This window comes from Mastigoproctus giganteus, chromosome 2 (assembly GCF_048544385.1).
Source record: "Mastigoproctus giganteus isolate SK-2022 chromosome 2, ASM4854438v1, whole genome shotgun sequence".
Classification (NCBI taxonomy): Eukaryota; Metazoa; Arthropoda; class Arachnida; order Uropygi; family Thelyphonidae; genus Mastigoproctus; species Mastigoproctus giganteus.
The window spans coordinates 198,511,635-198,528,121 of NC_143576.1; the positions used below are offsets into that span (position 1 = coordinate 198,511,635).

Below are 16,487 nucleotides of genomic sequence, written 5' to 3' on the forward strand. Positions count from 1 at the left end.
ACTTTTCTTCCAAACAGCTGCTCACTCTGTATAAATCGCAAATCCTGCTCTGCCATGGAATATTGTTCCCATATTTGGGGTGGTGCCCCCAAAACCTCTCTCAGGCTTCTTGATTCCATTCAGAAGAGGGCAGTTAGGTTAATTAATGATTCATCTCTAACAGAGTCTCTCCACTCGCTTTCTCATAGACGTACTGTTTCTGCTGCATGCCTCTTCTACAGATATTTCCATGGGCACTGTTCTTCTGAATTGGCTTCTATAATTCCCGCTCTCTCTTTCAAAACAGTCCGAACACGTGCCGCCACCAGCCAACATCCATTTACTGTCCAACTTCAAACCCACAGAACCAACTTTTCATCTTCCTCATTTATTCATTCAACTGCCGTTTTCTGGAACAACCTTCCTTCATACGTATTTCCTGAAAATTACAATCTACAGAAGTTCAAGTCCAATGTCAACAAATATCTTCTTTCGTCTTCTCAACCTCCAACCCAAGCACGGTACTAAGTACTATAGGTTCTAATACCTCTCGTGTTTGGGGTTCACATATAAAAAAAAAAAAAAAAAAAAAGAAATATTGTTCAAGGTTTAGGCCAAAATGGATGTCAGATGAACTAATGAGGCATATGGCAGAGAAGAAAAATGCATGGGATACATACAAATTAACACATGACACAGAAGCCTATGATAGATACAAGTTGATATGCAACCAAGTTACAAAGGAGGTTAGGCAGGCGAAGGCAGATTACGAGAAATCCTTGGCAAGGGATGCAAAGAAAAACAGCAAAGAGTTCTTTACTTATGTAAACTCTAGAAGGAAGGGGATGAATCAGATTGGTCCACTTGATATTGATGGGTCAAGTGTTGATGATCCTGCTCAGGTAGCTAACAAACTAAATGAATATTTTGCATCGACATTCACACGAGGAGTTATTCAGTGAGGGGAATGCCAGAGGTGTATTCAACTCTAGCAGTAAGCTACAGAATCTTGAAATAACTGGGAGTAAAGTGGAGGAGAAACTGTTGAAGATAAACACAAGAAAGGCACCCGGGGTGGATGGGATCTATCCAGTTATATTAAAGGAGGCAGCAAAGGAAGTAAGCAAACCCTTAGCCATAATTATGAGAGCTTCCTTGGACTGAGGGGAGGTACCCATAGACTGGAAATGTGCAAATGTGACCCCAATTCACAAAGGAGGATCAAAGGCTGACACAAGTAATCATAGACCTGTGAGCTTAACTTCTGTTCCAGGAAAATTAATGGAGGCACTGGTTAAAGAAGCACTGCAGGATCATTTAGACAAGACTTCAGTTATAGCTCAGACACAGCATGGTTTTGTTAAGGGGAGGTCTTGCCTGACCAACTTGATTGGATACTATGATGCAGTCACAAAAGAACTGGATGCAGGGAATAACTTTGATATTACATATTTGGATCTTAGAAAAGCTTTTGATACTGTTGCACATGGAAGACTGCTACACAAATTGGAGCAGTGTGACATTGGAGGCAAATTGCTGCTATGGATAAAGGGGTGGTTGAGGGGGAGAAGACAGAGAGTGGTAATCAATGGACACTGCTCATCGTGGACTGATGTTATTAGTGGAGTCCCTCAGGGCTCAGTGTTGGGTCCATTATTGTTTTCTGTATTTATAAATGATATTGATGATGGTATATCGGGCTTAATGTCCAAGTTTGCAGACGATACAAAGGTTGGCAGGGTTGTCAAGGACACTACTGACACTATGCTGCTGCAACAGGATCTGGAAAGGTTGAGCAGATGGGCTGAGAGGTGGCAAATGAAGTTTAACATTGACAAATGTAAAGTACTACACATGGGAAACAGCAACCCCAGAGCAACGTATCAACTCTGTGGTACTACACTGACAGTGGTAGAGAATGAAAGGGACTTGGGGGTGGTTGTGCAGGCAGATATGAAGTTCTCTGAGCAGTGCAGATGGGCTGCAAGAGTAGCTCATGGAGTATTGTCAATGATATACAGGAATTTTTCCAGCAGGGATAAGGAGGTGATTATTCCATTGTATAAGGCGATGGTCAGGCCACACCTAGAGTACTGTATACAGGTCTGGAGGCCTCATTTCAAGAAGGATGTAGAGCTGCTGGAACGAGTACAGAGAAGGGCAACAAGATTAGTGAATGGAACAAAGGGGTGCTTACGAAGAAAGGCTTAAGTTTTGCAAATTACAGTGTCTGGAGACTAGGCACCAGCGAGGTGATCTGATAGAGGTGTATAAAGCCTTGAATGGTTTAAGCATGCTCAATGCTGATGGGATTCTTCCTCTAGCTCAGAAAAATCACCTGAGAGGGCATAAATTCAAATTGAGGAAAGACAGATGTAGGATAGACGTGCGGAAATTTGCCTTTAGCCAGCGGGTGGTTGGTTGGTGGAACAGACTTCCATCCCTTGTGGTGGAGGTTGATAGCCTAAATAAGTTTAAGGCTCAGCTGGACAGGTATTTTGAACGAACAGAGGGGTGAAGTGGAAGTGGATTTTTTTTTTTTTTTTTTTTTTGGCTGTGCTGCATAAGCTTGCTTTCTTGCATCAAATGCCTCTACTAATGCTAATGCTAATGCTATGGTGAGAAGAGACATTTGTAGAATGCCTGCATGCTAATGCTAATAGTGAGTGACTAGCAGCAAAATAAAACAGATGATACTTTGCTGTATGCACAGGGCATATGGCAAAAGCATGCAACAGGCATAACATACATCATGGATTCATGTAGACCTGTATGATAATCTTGGTGGCCATAAGATGAGCCAACAGATCTGATATACTGCAGTCTGGGCTACAAATGTACATTTCTACTATACCACTGATGCAAGAGCATTACTTGTACAGCAGAACATTGCAATTGACTTTTTTGAATTATCTATCATAGATGGTCAGTTATGGAGTTATTGCTGCTAACTTCCAAGACAGGCTCTGGTTTGTTGTTGTTATTATTATTATGGAGGTTTAATGGCACATAAGCTGTTATGGCTATAATGTGCCTATTCATTTATTATATAAAGAGAGGGGAAATTTCCATAAAGTCAGAAAAAATTCTAAAATCGGAAATGATTAAAAAACCCAGTTTGCCTGAGGAAGTTAAAAATTCAGAAATATTTGCCTTATCACCAATGAGATTTTCAAGAGTTATTGGTTTACGAAGATTAACCAGTGATAACAAGGTTGAAATTCTGTCTTGTTTATAGTAGGGAAGGTCAATGAGAATATGTTTAACAGTCAGATTGTTAGAATAATGTGGACACTGTGGTGGATCATCTCCTGTGAGTAAATGAAGGTGGGTAAGATGGGGCACCAAATTTTATGATCTTGTTTAAACTGAAAGAGTTTATTATTAGTCTGAGAGTACCAGGGTGCTGTCCATTCTGACAGATTTGTTTGTTTTTTGGAGCATTAGTAACTAAGGCCATATTGCTCCGGGAATATGCGGTGGTCATTCCCTGACCTTTCCGCATTCTCCGTATTTGGTGGTGACGGGCTCGAACCCCGGTCTAATCAAGAAGCGTGTGCTACGCACTGCTGCTCCTTCCCACCTGGCTACGGAGGCGCCCATTCTGACAGGTAAGCAGCATGAACAGTTAGTGCATAATCTGATGCTGGAACAGGGATATTGGTTAAATCTAAGGTAGTTGAATTTTTTGCAGCTTTATCAGCCAGTTCATTGCTTAAAATACTGGAATGTGCTGGAATCCAGCAAAAAGTGACCATTTTGTGGCATTCTTCAATTTACAGTAATAAGCTTCTGATTTCATCTAGAACAGGGTGAACTTTATCTGAGGAATTACATAACTCTATGATTACAGGCCCCAGTAGTACTGCATTCTAGCTTATCAAAAGAGTCCCAGGCCTTTTTCTATCTACACCAATCACTCTTGCACCTGTACCATCACAGGATTCTGAGATACCTGCCCACCAATAGGAATTTAATTTACAACCTTGTATATACATAGAGTGAGTAGTTTATTAGGTACATACCCCATTATTCAAGGAATTGGCCACTCCATCAGAGACAGTTCATATATTTGCATCAGGCTAAATAAAGCAGGAAGTCAGATACCAAGTAGCCTAGTGGTCAGGCGCGCAGGTGCATAAGTACATGTGCCTTGAGTGACCGGGGTTCAAGCCAGTGACTGCTGAATACGGTGCTGTTTCTTGTATTCTGTCTATCTTGTTAACTCCTCTAACTGTTTGGTCGTCCCGGAGTATAAACAGAAAATTTATTTATTGAAGTAACAATGGTTTGGAATTCAGAAGGGAATGGGACAATGGTGAAACCTAAATGATTTCAAGTGGTGTATCACAGCTGCATTAGACACACCGGTGCAAGTATCACCCTGCTAGGATTTTCATACACAGCAGTGTATTGAGAATGGCCCAATAACAAAAAAAAAAAAAAACTAGCCAATGAGAGTCTTGTGGCCAGAAGTTACTAAACCTCTGAAATGTTCTACATAGTAATGATTAGTGTAGAAAAACAAGGAAAAATTCTGAGTCGTCTTCCTTTGAAAGAAAAAAAAACAATGGACAAATAAATTTCTATTATGATTTAGCAATGTCTGTATTTATGTGTGGCATTATGATACAGGAAATAAAAAAAAATAATAAAAAATAATAAAAAAAAAAAAATATATATATATATATATATATATTTTTTTATGTATGAAATCTAAAACTTGATTAGCAAAATAAGTTAAATTATATTGCATATAAATTTGAATCATCAAACAGTTTCATACCTGTTCTGAAACTCTAGCAACTCATTAGTAATTTTTTCAATATCTACTTTTCCCCATAAAATGTCTCTGTAATTGGCCACACGATCAATGACATCATTATAGAGCCTATACAACTTGTGCAATAAACTTAGCTCTCTTTTAATTTGGTGCAGTTTGGGGAAATCAGACAGAGGAAGACCAAACAAGACTTGTCCATTACTATATGTAATGTACTGATGCCACAGGCTGTCAAATCGGTTCTGCACAACAAAGAAAATGAGAATTAGGAACCAATATCTTGGTATTTGCTAGTTTCAAATGTTACATATAAGAGCCATAAGAATTGGCTTCTTCACACAATACATAAATAGATAAAGATTAACACATTCACTACCATTTATATTTGTGAGGGTCCTCCCTATGTACCTTGGGGTGCTCCTCTGAAGCAATGGAACAAGTAAGCAGCGCTTTTTTATCTGTGAATGGATTTCATCTGTGAAGAGTCATCACAGATGAAATCTGTGATGACTCTTCACAGATGAAATCTTCTTCATAATCTTCAAAAAATTTTACCTTTCTTCTTGTAGAAAATATTAAACTAGATAAAATAACTTCAAAATAAGCAAAGAACATATGAAACTATGAACCAAGTATACAGATTTTATAGTTCTCTCTAGACAGTGCGATTAACGCTAAGCAAAATTCCAGCTGAAATCCAACAGCCCATGGTTGAATCAGTCTGCAAATATTGCTCAGTTGTTCATTTCATGTGCCATTCCTTTTACAGTGCTAATTTATTGACTTCAATTGAACAGATACATATCTGCACTGAGGCACAAAAGTTTTCAGTTTGTCTGGATGCAAGTTTGAATTTGGGCAGCAAACATGTTAAGAAGATAACAATATACAATTATATAACTGACTAAATAAAAGTGAATAAACAGAATATAGAGTAATCAATTCTGATTTGACAAAGTGAGACAGTATACAGTATGAAATGATAAAAAATCACTCTTATACTGTTCACAATGCCTACACTATTAAAATTTGAATAGAAGATATATGACATTAACCTACAATAGCTGATGGTGAAGAGAGGATGCCATGGTACTTTAACACATCATTATTCAGCAATGAATTCACAATGCTGACCCCAGTAGGGATCTCACTAAACTATAGAGCAGCTTTCAAAAATCATGCCATTATTAAATTTCGATGCATTAAATAGAACAACATTTACCCATCTATAACTTATAGCATCTTTCACACATTGTGTTTAATTCATTTTTTCATAATATATATACACAAGTAACAAAATCATAATTTCATTAAAAGAAGATGAATAGAATAACAAGAAATAAAGTTATATATAAAGTAAAGTAGTAATTAATATCAAGTGAGAAGATTTTAAAACAGTTCATTCTCCAAAAAGTTAATTTTATTAAATAAATAAATTAATTTAAGTCCATCATTAATCCTATATCCATTAATCTGTACAACTGAAAAAATTCTAAAAATAAATTTTATACAGAAGATTTTTCGATTCCTTCACTGCGTTAATAGTTTATTCATCAGATGCATAACATAGCAGAATGGATAGGAGCAAGAGTGCAGCAGCACATGCTCTTTGAGTGGACAATAGTTCAAGCCCATGACTGCTAAATACAATTAACAATTGTACTCATAACTTATTGTAAGCTCCTCTGACCTGGTGGTTGTGCCAGATTATAAACAAGATCATCATTGATGATTTATATGCATGCATATTGGAAAGATTATTACCACAGATTATGATATAATCTTTCTCATATCAAAAAAGAAGAAAAAAAAGAAAATTCAAAAACTGGAGGCACAGCAAAAAAATTATCACAAGTGATCTTTCTAATCAATGTGTCACTAAGCCAAAAAGTGAACTATAAAAATTACTTATGCAGTGTGTTTTGCATTGTTAACACATTCATTTTGCCACTGGTTATCAAAACAAAGCTGATTAATATTTCAGCTACCTGAAAGAGATCAGAAAAGAGGGATAATAAGGTAGTTATTCAAGAATACTAAATTAGTTAAGTTTATGATGGCCAAATAATATCACAATTGTTTGTTTGTTTGGTTTTTTTTTTTTAGGAGCATTAGCAACTAAGGCCATATTGCTCCAAGAATATGCGGTGGTCATTCCCTGACCTTTCCGCATCCTCTGTATTTGATGGTGATAGGCTCGAACCCCCGGTGTAATCAAGAAGCGTGTGCTACACACTGCTGCTCTTTCCCACCTGGCTATGGAGGCGCCCATATCACAATTAAGGTCTCATTACATAAATGATCTTAACTGATATTATTTGCTGCACAAACTAATTATTTACATTATTGCTTTAGATAGTTGTGTTACATGATATTGCACAACACTAATACTATACATGGTTGTGTAATACTTTTCCAATTATTCTTTCTTAATTGAAACTATACAAATGTTTTTATTTTTATCTCTCTCTCTCTCTCCCCCCCCCCCCTCTGTCCTCCCCCTCCCTCTCTTAAAGAATAAACAAAACATTGAAAACATTGGAAATCAACTATGAACAATTAAACTAATGGAAGAAATTCAACTGTGATGAAAATTAAATACCCAAAAATTTCCAACTCCTCACAAATATGTGAAGATTCCATTCCAGTATTAAGCCCCAATTCAGGTTTTCTATTCCACTCACAGACAGGTTGATTTTAGGAAAAAATTTAGTCAACAAACGAAAAGAAATACGTATATGTTAGGCTGAATTATAGCCTGCATAGTCAAGAAAGGTTATGCAAATAGACATCACTGACAGACCCTTAGGAGTAAATAAACTTCTGGAAAAATGAAGGAAGAAAATACACAAGACAGCAGGACCTTAAATATCTGTACTTATGATGGGAAGTAAAATGCTAGTTAATCAAAAAATATGATTATTCACAGGAAATTCACAATTTGCATATAGTACGGGTTTATAAAATCAATTGCAAACAAAATTAATCAATTTATTCACAGAAAATGCATGATTTATGTATACAGTACTCTACACAAATTTGTAAATTGTGCATATTTATTGAAGAATATCTATACACTTATAACCTTTTCACATTTAAAAAAAAAAAAAAATCTTTTGTATGGCATATGTGCTCCACTGGAAGAAGTGTATAATTTATAAAAGGTCAACAAATTTTCTGCATAAATATCCATAAGTTTAACAGTAACTTACTTGCAAAAAAATTTTACCAATATATATCACTTAATTTTAATTTTTTTTTAAACAAAAAGAGGCAACATTAACTTATGTAACCTGAAATTAGTTTTTTTTTTTTTTTTCTGTTGAAATTTCCTTTAAGTATTAAGTTGAAATTTCCTTTAAGTTCTAATTTTCTAATTTTCATTAAATATAAAATGACATATTTACATTTTAGTGACATTTTATTAAAAAAAAAAGATAGCAGAAAAACAGTGACACTTTATCACCATTTCAACAAAAGCAAATGCACAAGGTGCAGTGCAGAACTATGGTATATATTTTTTTAATAAATACATTGTTTTGTACTTTAAGGAAAACTGATCCACTATCCACTAATTTCTAATCCATCCACTAATCCACTCATCATCTAATCCGCTAATCTCCATCTGCAAATTTCTATAAGTAAAACTCGTGAGTTTTACTTATAGAACCCTGGGGGCTCACATCTGGTGAGTATGGGCTTGGCACACCCAGTGTCCTGAGCTGGATATTATCATTCTTCTCTTTCTTGGTGATTCCCACTCTACTTGCCTTCTCTTGTTTTCTCTCTCGGGGTAAGTCAGAATTTTTTTTTTTTTTTTGGCTGGTGCAACATAAGCCTCAGGCTTCCTTGCACCATATGGCCAATAATAATAATAATATCCACACAAGGTCACTATACTTGTTGAAATGTGAGAACAGCAACGTAACATTCGATTTTTAATTTATACAGATTGTTAAATTTAACAGATCTGTAATTGAAAAAAAAAAAAAAAAACATCTGTGAATTTAAAAAATTAATAGAAAATAAAAATCAAAAAATTATCAGAAAACCATAAATCACACCTGATTATCAGAAAACATACAACTAAGAAGAATTATTGGGTATTGTATTGTATTGGGTATGGATTTGTACGGATATCAATTTTTTATTCTTGCTAATGGCAGGTTGTGTTTCTACAATGCATTTATGTCAGCTAAAGTCTTAAAGTGTCTCAAAAGAAGGTCTTTGGAATGGCATCTGGTTAGAGATTTTATTCAGCAACATATTTGGTTCTTTTTCACCAAATGCTATTTTCATCCTGTACATTTCTTCTATCTCTGCTGCAGAATTAAAATTTTATATTTTCACTTCATATCGTGTTTTGTTAGTTTTTACAAGCAAAAATATTGAATTAACATATTTTATGATATTTATAGAATATATTTACAAGTTAAAATCAAATTTCATTTAGACCTACAAAAATACCTGAAAAGAAGCTAATCTATCTGATGCTTCTCTGGGTGATAATCCAATTACCATTGGTCCATTCTGAAAATATCAATGTTATGCTTAGAAACTACAATTAATTTTTGCAAAAAATCTGTAAATAAATATAAATTACAAGGTTATGCCTTGGATTGACCTATCTTAAGGTAAACCCTCAGATCTGTCAATCCAAATTGTTTTCTTTCTGGAAGATATGGGAGACTTCTATTCAGCAGACTGACATTTTGTCTGCAGGTCATTCACAACTGCTTATAGAAAACTAAAATCAGTTCTTTTAAAAGTTCATCCTTTTTTCCATCTCATCTGATATTAAAATCTTAGAACAAAGAAGTTGCATAATCTTTTCATGTTTAAATATCAAATACATTGCTCAACAAAATTAACAGAACAAAATGTTTTTCATGAATATTTTATTGTGAACAGTGTCACCAAAAGCAAATATTTGATATAACAGGCATTCTGGCATGTAAATTCCGAGTATCCAATATAAATCGATCTATCATCTTACAGAGCTGCACATTATTCAAATTATTCATGGCTATAAAAACACGGGTTGTGACCACATCACTTCATTCCCATTTACTGACTTTCTCAGTGGGATAGCTACGTCTTCAGTATTCAGTATAGCAAGTCACCATCTTTTAGATGGCAGGCTATTGGATGACTTGAAGCTGGGCAGTCACAGGCAGAGGTTTGTTTGTTATTTGGTTTTTAGGAGCATTAGCAACTAAGGCCATATTGCTCCAGGATATGCGGTGGTCATTCCCTGACCTTTCCACATCTTCCGTATTTGGTGGTGAAGGGCTCGAACCCCGGTCTAATCAAGAAGCGTGTGCTATGCACTGCTGCTGCTCCTTCCCACCTGGCTACGGAGGCACCTACAGGCAGAGGTGACACGCTGACATAATGTGTCACGCAGTGTCGTCTCAGCACTATGGAAGCAGTTTCAGGAGACAGAAATCCTTATAATAAGAGCTGGCCAAGGTCACCTGAGGGCTAAATCAACCAGAACAGACCACTATCTGGCTCTAACAGTAAGATGGAACCCTATAATCTCCTGTTATTAACTCTCGTGAGGTTGTTGAGGCCACAGTTGAAAACATTTCCAACCAGACTGTGTGAAGAAGGCCCAATTCAAGTGCAAGGAAGCCAGTGGTTTGTATTCCATTAACCCCAAACCACCACAAACCAGATTCATTGAATCTGGTGCCATGAACATGTGACTTGGAGACCTGACAAAGGGGGTACAGTTCTGTTCTCTCATGAGTCCTATTTTAGCCGTTATTTCATCTGTAAACAATGAGGAATGTGGCACCATCCCTCCAATGTCAGAGAAAGGAACATTTACAGTGGAGTCAATGTTCTTGTGTGGGGCAGAATAATGATCAGCAGCTGCACACCCTTCATGTTTTTGATAGGGGCACTGTAACTGTGCAGAGGTGCTAAAAACAGATCCTCGAACCATATGTGCAACTTTTAGGTGTGAGGTTGGCCCAGATTTTATTTTCATTAGCATTGGCATTACTAGAGGCATATGATGCAAGAAAGCAAGCTTATGCAGCATCAGCCAAAAAAACACGCTCCCATTTCACCCCTCCGTTCATTCCAAGTACCTGTCCAGCTCAGCCTTAAATTTATTTAGGCTATCAACTTCCACAACAAAGGATGGAAGTCTGTTCCACCAACCAACCACCCGCTGGCCAACGGCAAACTTCCGCACATCTATCCTACATCTGTCTTTTCTCAATTTGAATTTATGCCCTCTCAAATGATTATTCTAAGCAAGAGGAAGAATTCCATCAGCATTGAGCATGCTCAAACCATTCAAGGCTTTATACACCTCAATCAGATCACCTCGCAGGTGCCTAGTCTCCAGACACTGTAATTTGCAAAATTTAAGCCTTTCTTCCTTTGTTCCATTCACTAATCTTGTTGCCCTTCTCTGTACTTGTTCCAACAGCTCTACATCCTTCTTAAAATGAGGCCTCCAGACCTGTATACAGTACTCAAGGTGTAGCCTGACCATTGCCTTATATAAGGGGATAATCACCTCCTTATCCCTGCTAGAAAAATTCCTGTATATCACTGACAAGACACTATGAGCTACTCTTGCAGACCATCTGCACTGCTCAGAAAACTTCATATCTGCCTGCACAATTACCCTCAGGTTCTTTTCGTTCTCTACCACTGTCAGTGTAGTACCACAGAGTTGATACATCACTCTGGGGTTGCTGCTTCCCATATGTTGCCATGCTTCGTGCATGCATGGCAACACCACTGCACATAGAACTCAAGAAGAATATCTTGAAACTGAAAATATCAAATGACTGCAATGGCCAGCACGATCATAGACTTAAACCCAATTGAACATGTGTGGGAAGCCCTTGGGCATGCATGCTAACAGCCAACTCCTCACACTTCATTACAAGCTGCACGAGTTGCACATTTTCTACATGTTCTATTAATTTTGTTGAGCAATGTATGATAGCTTGACAACTACCATATGATATTCCAACTTATGAGACTACTTCTTCAATTTGTATTTGATGGTTAGCCTGAATAATTCTTCTAAAGCAAGATACAAGTTTGTCATTTTCTGATGTGCAAGGTCTCCTATTCAGTGATACTGAGTGATAGTGAGATGACAGCAATCTTTGACGCACTTGTAACATTCAAATATTTGAATGGTACACCAATATTTTGATAAAATTTTATGCTATATGCTTCAAATCATTTTTAAACCTTCTGAGGCATGATTTCTTTGATGAAAGCAAAATTTTAGATACCTTTGTTCAAAAAGTGACATTTTTAAAAAGAGCTATACAAAATTACTTATTGTCAACAGCAAAAAAAATTAAACCTTTGCTGAGGTGCAATCAAAATGCCACCCTACTATAAAAAAATTCTACATTCTAGACTCAAAAACAAAATAGTAAGGTTTCAGATATTTTTAACAAATTCATTCTTGGTGGAACTTTTACGTCTTATCTTGTATATATATAAATTCCTCTTAATTCCAGCAAAAAAAAATATAATATTAAATGTTTGAACCAAGTACAAGGATTCCAATGGAGTTTACAGAGGTAAAATAATACAATAGGAAAAACAGATAGAAAATTAATAAATATGATAATAAGGTAATCTCCATTGCTCAGCATACAAATAACTAAGATATAATGATAACTTAATTAATGACTACAAAATACAGATAAGGTAATTAGCATAAAGATAATGTCAGTTTGGCAAATTTTTCTAAATAAGCAATAGGAAACAAACCAAGCATTTCAAAAGTTCAAGGCAAAAGTAAATTATATAACATAGTGTAATGGTATTCAACCAAAAATTACAAACCTATATACACAGGGAAATGAAGATTGAAATGGGCTGAAAAACTTCCTTGTGTGGGGCAGCAACTGGTAAAGATCATTAGCACTTGAGTGTAGCAGCAAAAGTTCAGAAAAAAGATGAAGTAATCACAGTTGCAGAGATTTGGTGGAAGAGAACAACTGAAGTGAACAACTGAACAACTACTTTAGAGATGACAGCAACTGACTGTGGGTAGCCATCCTAGCACTGCCTGCAGGTCAGTTACCATCATCTCCATTAGTAGATGAAACAGTCAATTGCAACTGACTGTGGAGTACATCAATACAGCCACATCACAAGAACTATAAGAAATGTTCCTTCTATATTAACTTTGCACAAACTTGTCATGGACCTAAAACAATGAGTAGGTTGAACTGAGCGTGATCAGAAACAGAAGCAGCTTGTTTCATAGACTTATCACAGAAAATTAGCAAAACCAATGGTGAAATTCAAAAATTAGAGCATGAGTAATGAACTTCTTCATTAAAATACAAATAACTACAATGAGAGAAAGTTAAATTTATATACATAATCTAAAGAAGAGGGCAATGGCAGCCATAGACAACTAGTGCTGAAAGCATCCTCCATTATATTATGTAACTTAGTAATAGTGATACAGGCTAAGTATCAGAGTCATAAAAAGAAATTTTTAAAGAACTATTGCAAATTTACATTTTTATTATTAATGTTGAATAATGCAGATGGGAAAACATGAACATTCACCACAAACTACAATTAATTATAAGAAAAGGAAAGGAAATTAGAAACTATTGTTATAGCTGTTTTACAATGCTTTACAGAAAGCTTTAATATATGTCTTTTTGATTATACAGTATATTTTATAAATAACCATTATCAGCATAAATTTGTTAAATTTTTTGCAACTGTTTTGTATACAAAGGATAATATACAATTAAATGCAAAAGTAATAATTTTCATAGACGGGATTTTATATTCTTTGACTTTTTTTTATCCAATACATGTTGGTTTTATATAAATAAATTTAATGAATTTACATAAACATCATTTATATGTATAATTTTTAAATTAATACCATTTTTGAAAATTACACTTACAAAAGCTATTATATTATTATGATCAAACTCTTTTGATTAAATTTAATAGGAAATACCTCCTCATAATCTTTGCAATATCCTTGGCACCTTGCAGTAAAAGCTTCAACACTTCCTAGAAGTTCTTGTTTGAAGTGTGGCTGGATACTAGACAGATATGCTTCTTTCTCCCCTGCTGCTACAAAGAGTTTCTGCCAAGAGTATCGTAAGTTGTCCACCCTTTCAGTGTCTTCTTTAGTCAGTGGTAGTTTATGTTTAGATAGAATTGTGTAGCACTCCTATAAAAATTAATCCTATGAATGATATGAAAATAAATTAATACTATATCTATAAAGAAGGTAAAAAATTACTTCCGATTTTTTAAAAAATTTTCTCATGAAAATTTATTCTCCATTTTGCCCTTATCTTCAGACAATAAATCTTTTTTGCATGCAGTGATGGTGCACATGGCAGTACTACTGCATATAATAATGAAGCTTATGTTCCTTTCAGAGGAACACATGAGGGGGATTCAAAAAAAGATTCACCCAGAAGCAGCTGTGATAGAAGGTTGAAACAAATGCCAGGTATTACACTTTTTCAACTTAGTAACCAGACAAAATGACGTATTTTTTCCACCTCTCAATACAGTTCTGCAGGCCAGTTTTGTAGAAGTTCTCTGACTGTCCTTCAAACCACGACTTGACAGCAGAAATCACCTCATTATCAGCAACAGCAGCGTTTCCCAAAAAGAAAAGACTTCAGAACAGAAAAGAGGAAGAAATCCAAGGGTGCAAGGTCAGGGAATAAGCAGGATGTGGCAATATTTCAAACCCACATTCGTAGGCTGACCTCACTGCTGCTTGTGAGGAATGCACAGGGACATTATTGTGGAGTAGGAGCACACCTATTGACAGCTTTCCCCATCTATTTTCTTTTATAGCAGCATATAACTTTATGAAGAGATTGGAATAATACTTCACTGTCACAGTACAGCCCTTTTGAAGGTAATCTGTTAGTATTAACACCAAGATGATCACAAAAACTGAAAGCATCACCTTGCCAGAAATTGGTTGCACCTTTGGCTTTTTGGAGGGGAAGTGATTCTGCATGCTTCCATTATTTTGACATTTGTTTAGTCTTGGGATCATAATGATGGATCCAAGTTTCATCTATGGTGACTAGCTGTGAAAAAATTCCTCTTGCTTTTCCTGGCACAATGAAAATTTATATGCACATTGTGCCCTTTCCTTCTGGTAAGAAATCAGAAGTCTAGGAACACATCTAACAGACATGTTACTCATAGGCAACTGTTGATGGATGATGTTCACCACAGACCCTACACTAATTTGGAGTTCTGCAGCTAGTTTGATGCTAATACGGCAATTTTCCAGGATTAATGCCTCAATTTTTGCAACACTCTCTTCTGTTACAGCAGCTGCTGGGCATTGTGGGATTTCTTCATCATGCAGTGAGGTTCTTCCACATTTGAAATGTTTATACTAATGCACAACAACAACACTATAACCTGGGCAGTCTTCTCCATGAACAGTGACCATTTCTTTGTGGATTGTTTTGAGCATTGGTATAAATGCTCAAAACAATCCGCAGAAAGAGGATTCAAATCACTGATCTGTATTCCACTCTATTCATTGTGACACTTCACTTCATTCAGCACTGCAAAGAAAAATTAACTGTCAGATTGAAACAAAAATTTTTGTGGTTGCTATAGAGACTACGAGGTGTCAAACAAAAAAATTCATCTTTCTGTTTCAGCTGCTTATGGGTGAATACAAATCTTTTTTGAATCCCCCTCGTAATTTTATTTGGACAGAGAACCAATTTTACAAAAACTCTAAAACCATCCAGAGAAAGCTACTTATTTATTTGTTCTTCATTCTAAAGCATTATTTAGAGGTGGTCCACCTAGAGAGTAGGATGGATACAAGTATGATGTGACAACCCAAGGATGGGTTACCCAGGGAGAGTGACAGATACAAGTATGATATTATTTAACCCCCTGCCACACTGCTAGAAAAAGTCTGCTCATTCCTCATGTCCTAACTGCTTTATAGCCTGGAGAAGGTATTTATTATTTTGTCATCTCAAATCCTGTGAGAACACCTTTATTAATTATTTGATAATAATTGCAATTTACTTATATTTCAAGACATGATTAAAAGTCAACCACAGACTTTGAAGTTTTGATTTTATTGCAGAACACAAATTTAATAAAATATTCATTTTCTGCTGAAAACAATGGCAAAAAATTCAATACCTTTAAACTGAAATTATTTCAATGAATGTATGTTTTTGAAAATAATATCACTACATCTTCTTTTGTTCATGTGTATGTTACCAGAAAAGAATTTGTGAGAAATATATATTCATAGTATCATTAAAAGTTTCTAAAGATGGGATGGGCTATTTTGAGTTTATCTTGAATCACAGTTAAGAAAATAAGTAAATCTGGCCATCATATAGTGTGTTTGAATGTGTGAAGTATAGGAACTAAGTAACTAAGGCTATGAGGTGTCAGTATATTGAGTCTGTAAGTAACATGTATTTCTTATTCAATTTGCCTGTTTATTGGATAAAAAACCTTATCTTGGAGGAAAAAACCATGCTACCCTCACCTGAGGGAAACTAATTCAGCCACATAATGAAATAAACCTATAAAAATTCCTCACATTATTGACAGGATTTGAGACATCATTGACATATCTGAGAGGTGGGAGGACTGAGATTACATCCACTTGCCACCTGTGAGGACCAGCATATAGATATACCTTTCAAGCAAATATACCGATCGTATATAC

At 35.7% G+C, this 16,487-nt stretch overlaps 1 protein-coding gene across 1 annotated transcript in view; it reads right to left on the minus strand.

Annotated features, from left to right (window-relative positions):
• The window catches only part of Dhc1 (dynein axonemal heavy chain 1), a 620,756-nt gene that overhangs the window by 469,677 nt on the left and 134,592 nt on the right, over positions 1 to 16,487 (minus strand). The window contains exons 19-21 of the mRNA XM_090390121.1: positions 13,749 to 13,967; positions 9,230 to 9,292; positions 4,766 to 5,004 (exon numbers count right to left, since the gene is read on the minus strand). Coding sequence (XP_090246247.1) covers positions 4,766 to 5,004; positions 9,230 to 9,292; positions 13,749 to 13,967 — 521 coding nt within the window. The remainder of the gene's footprint in view (positions 1 to 4,765; positions 5,005 to 9,229; positions 9,293 to 13,748; positions 13,968 to 16,487) is intronic.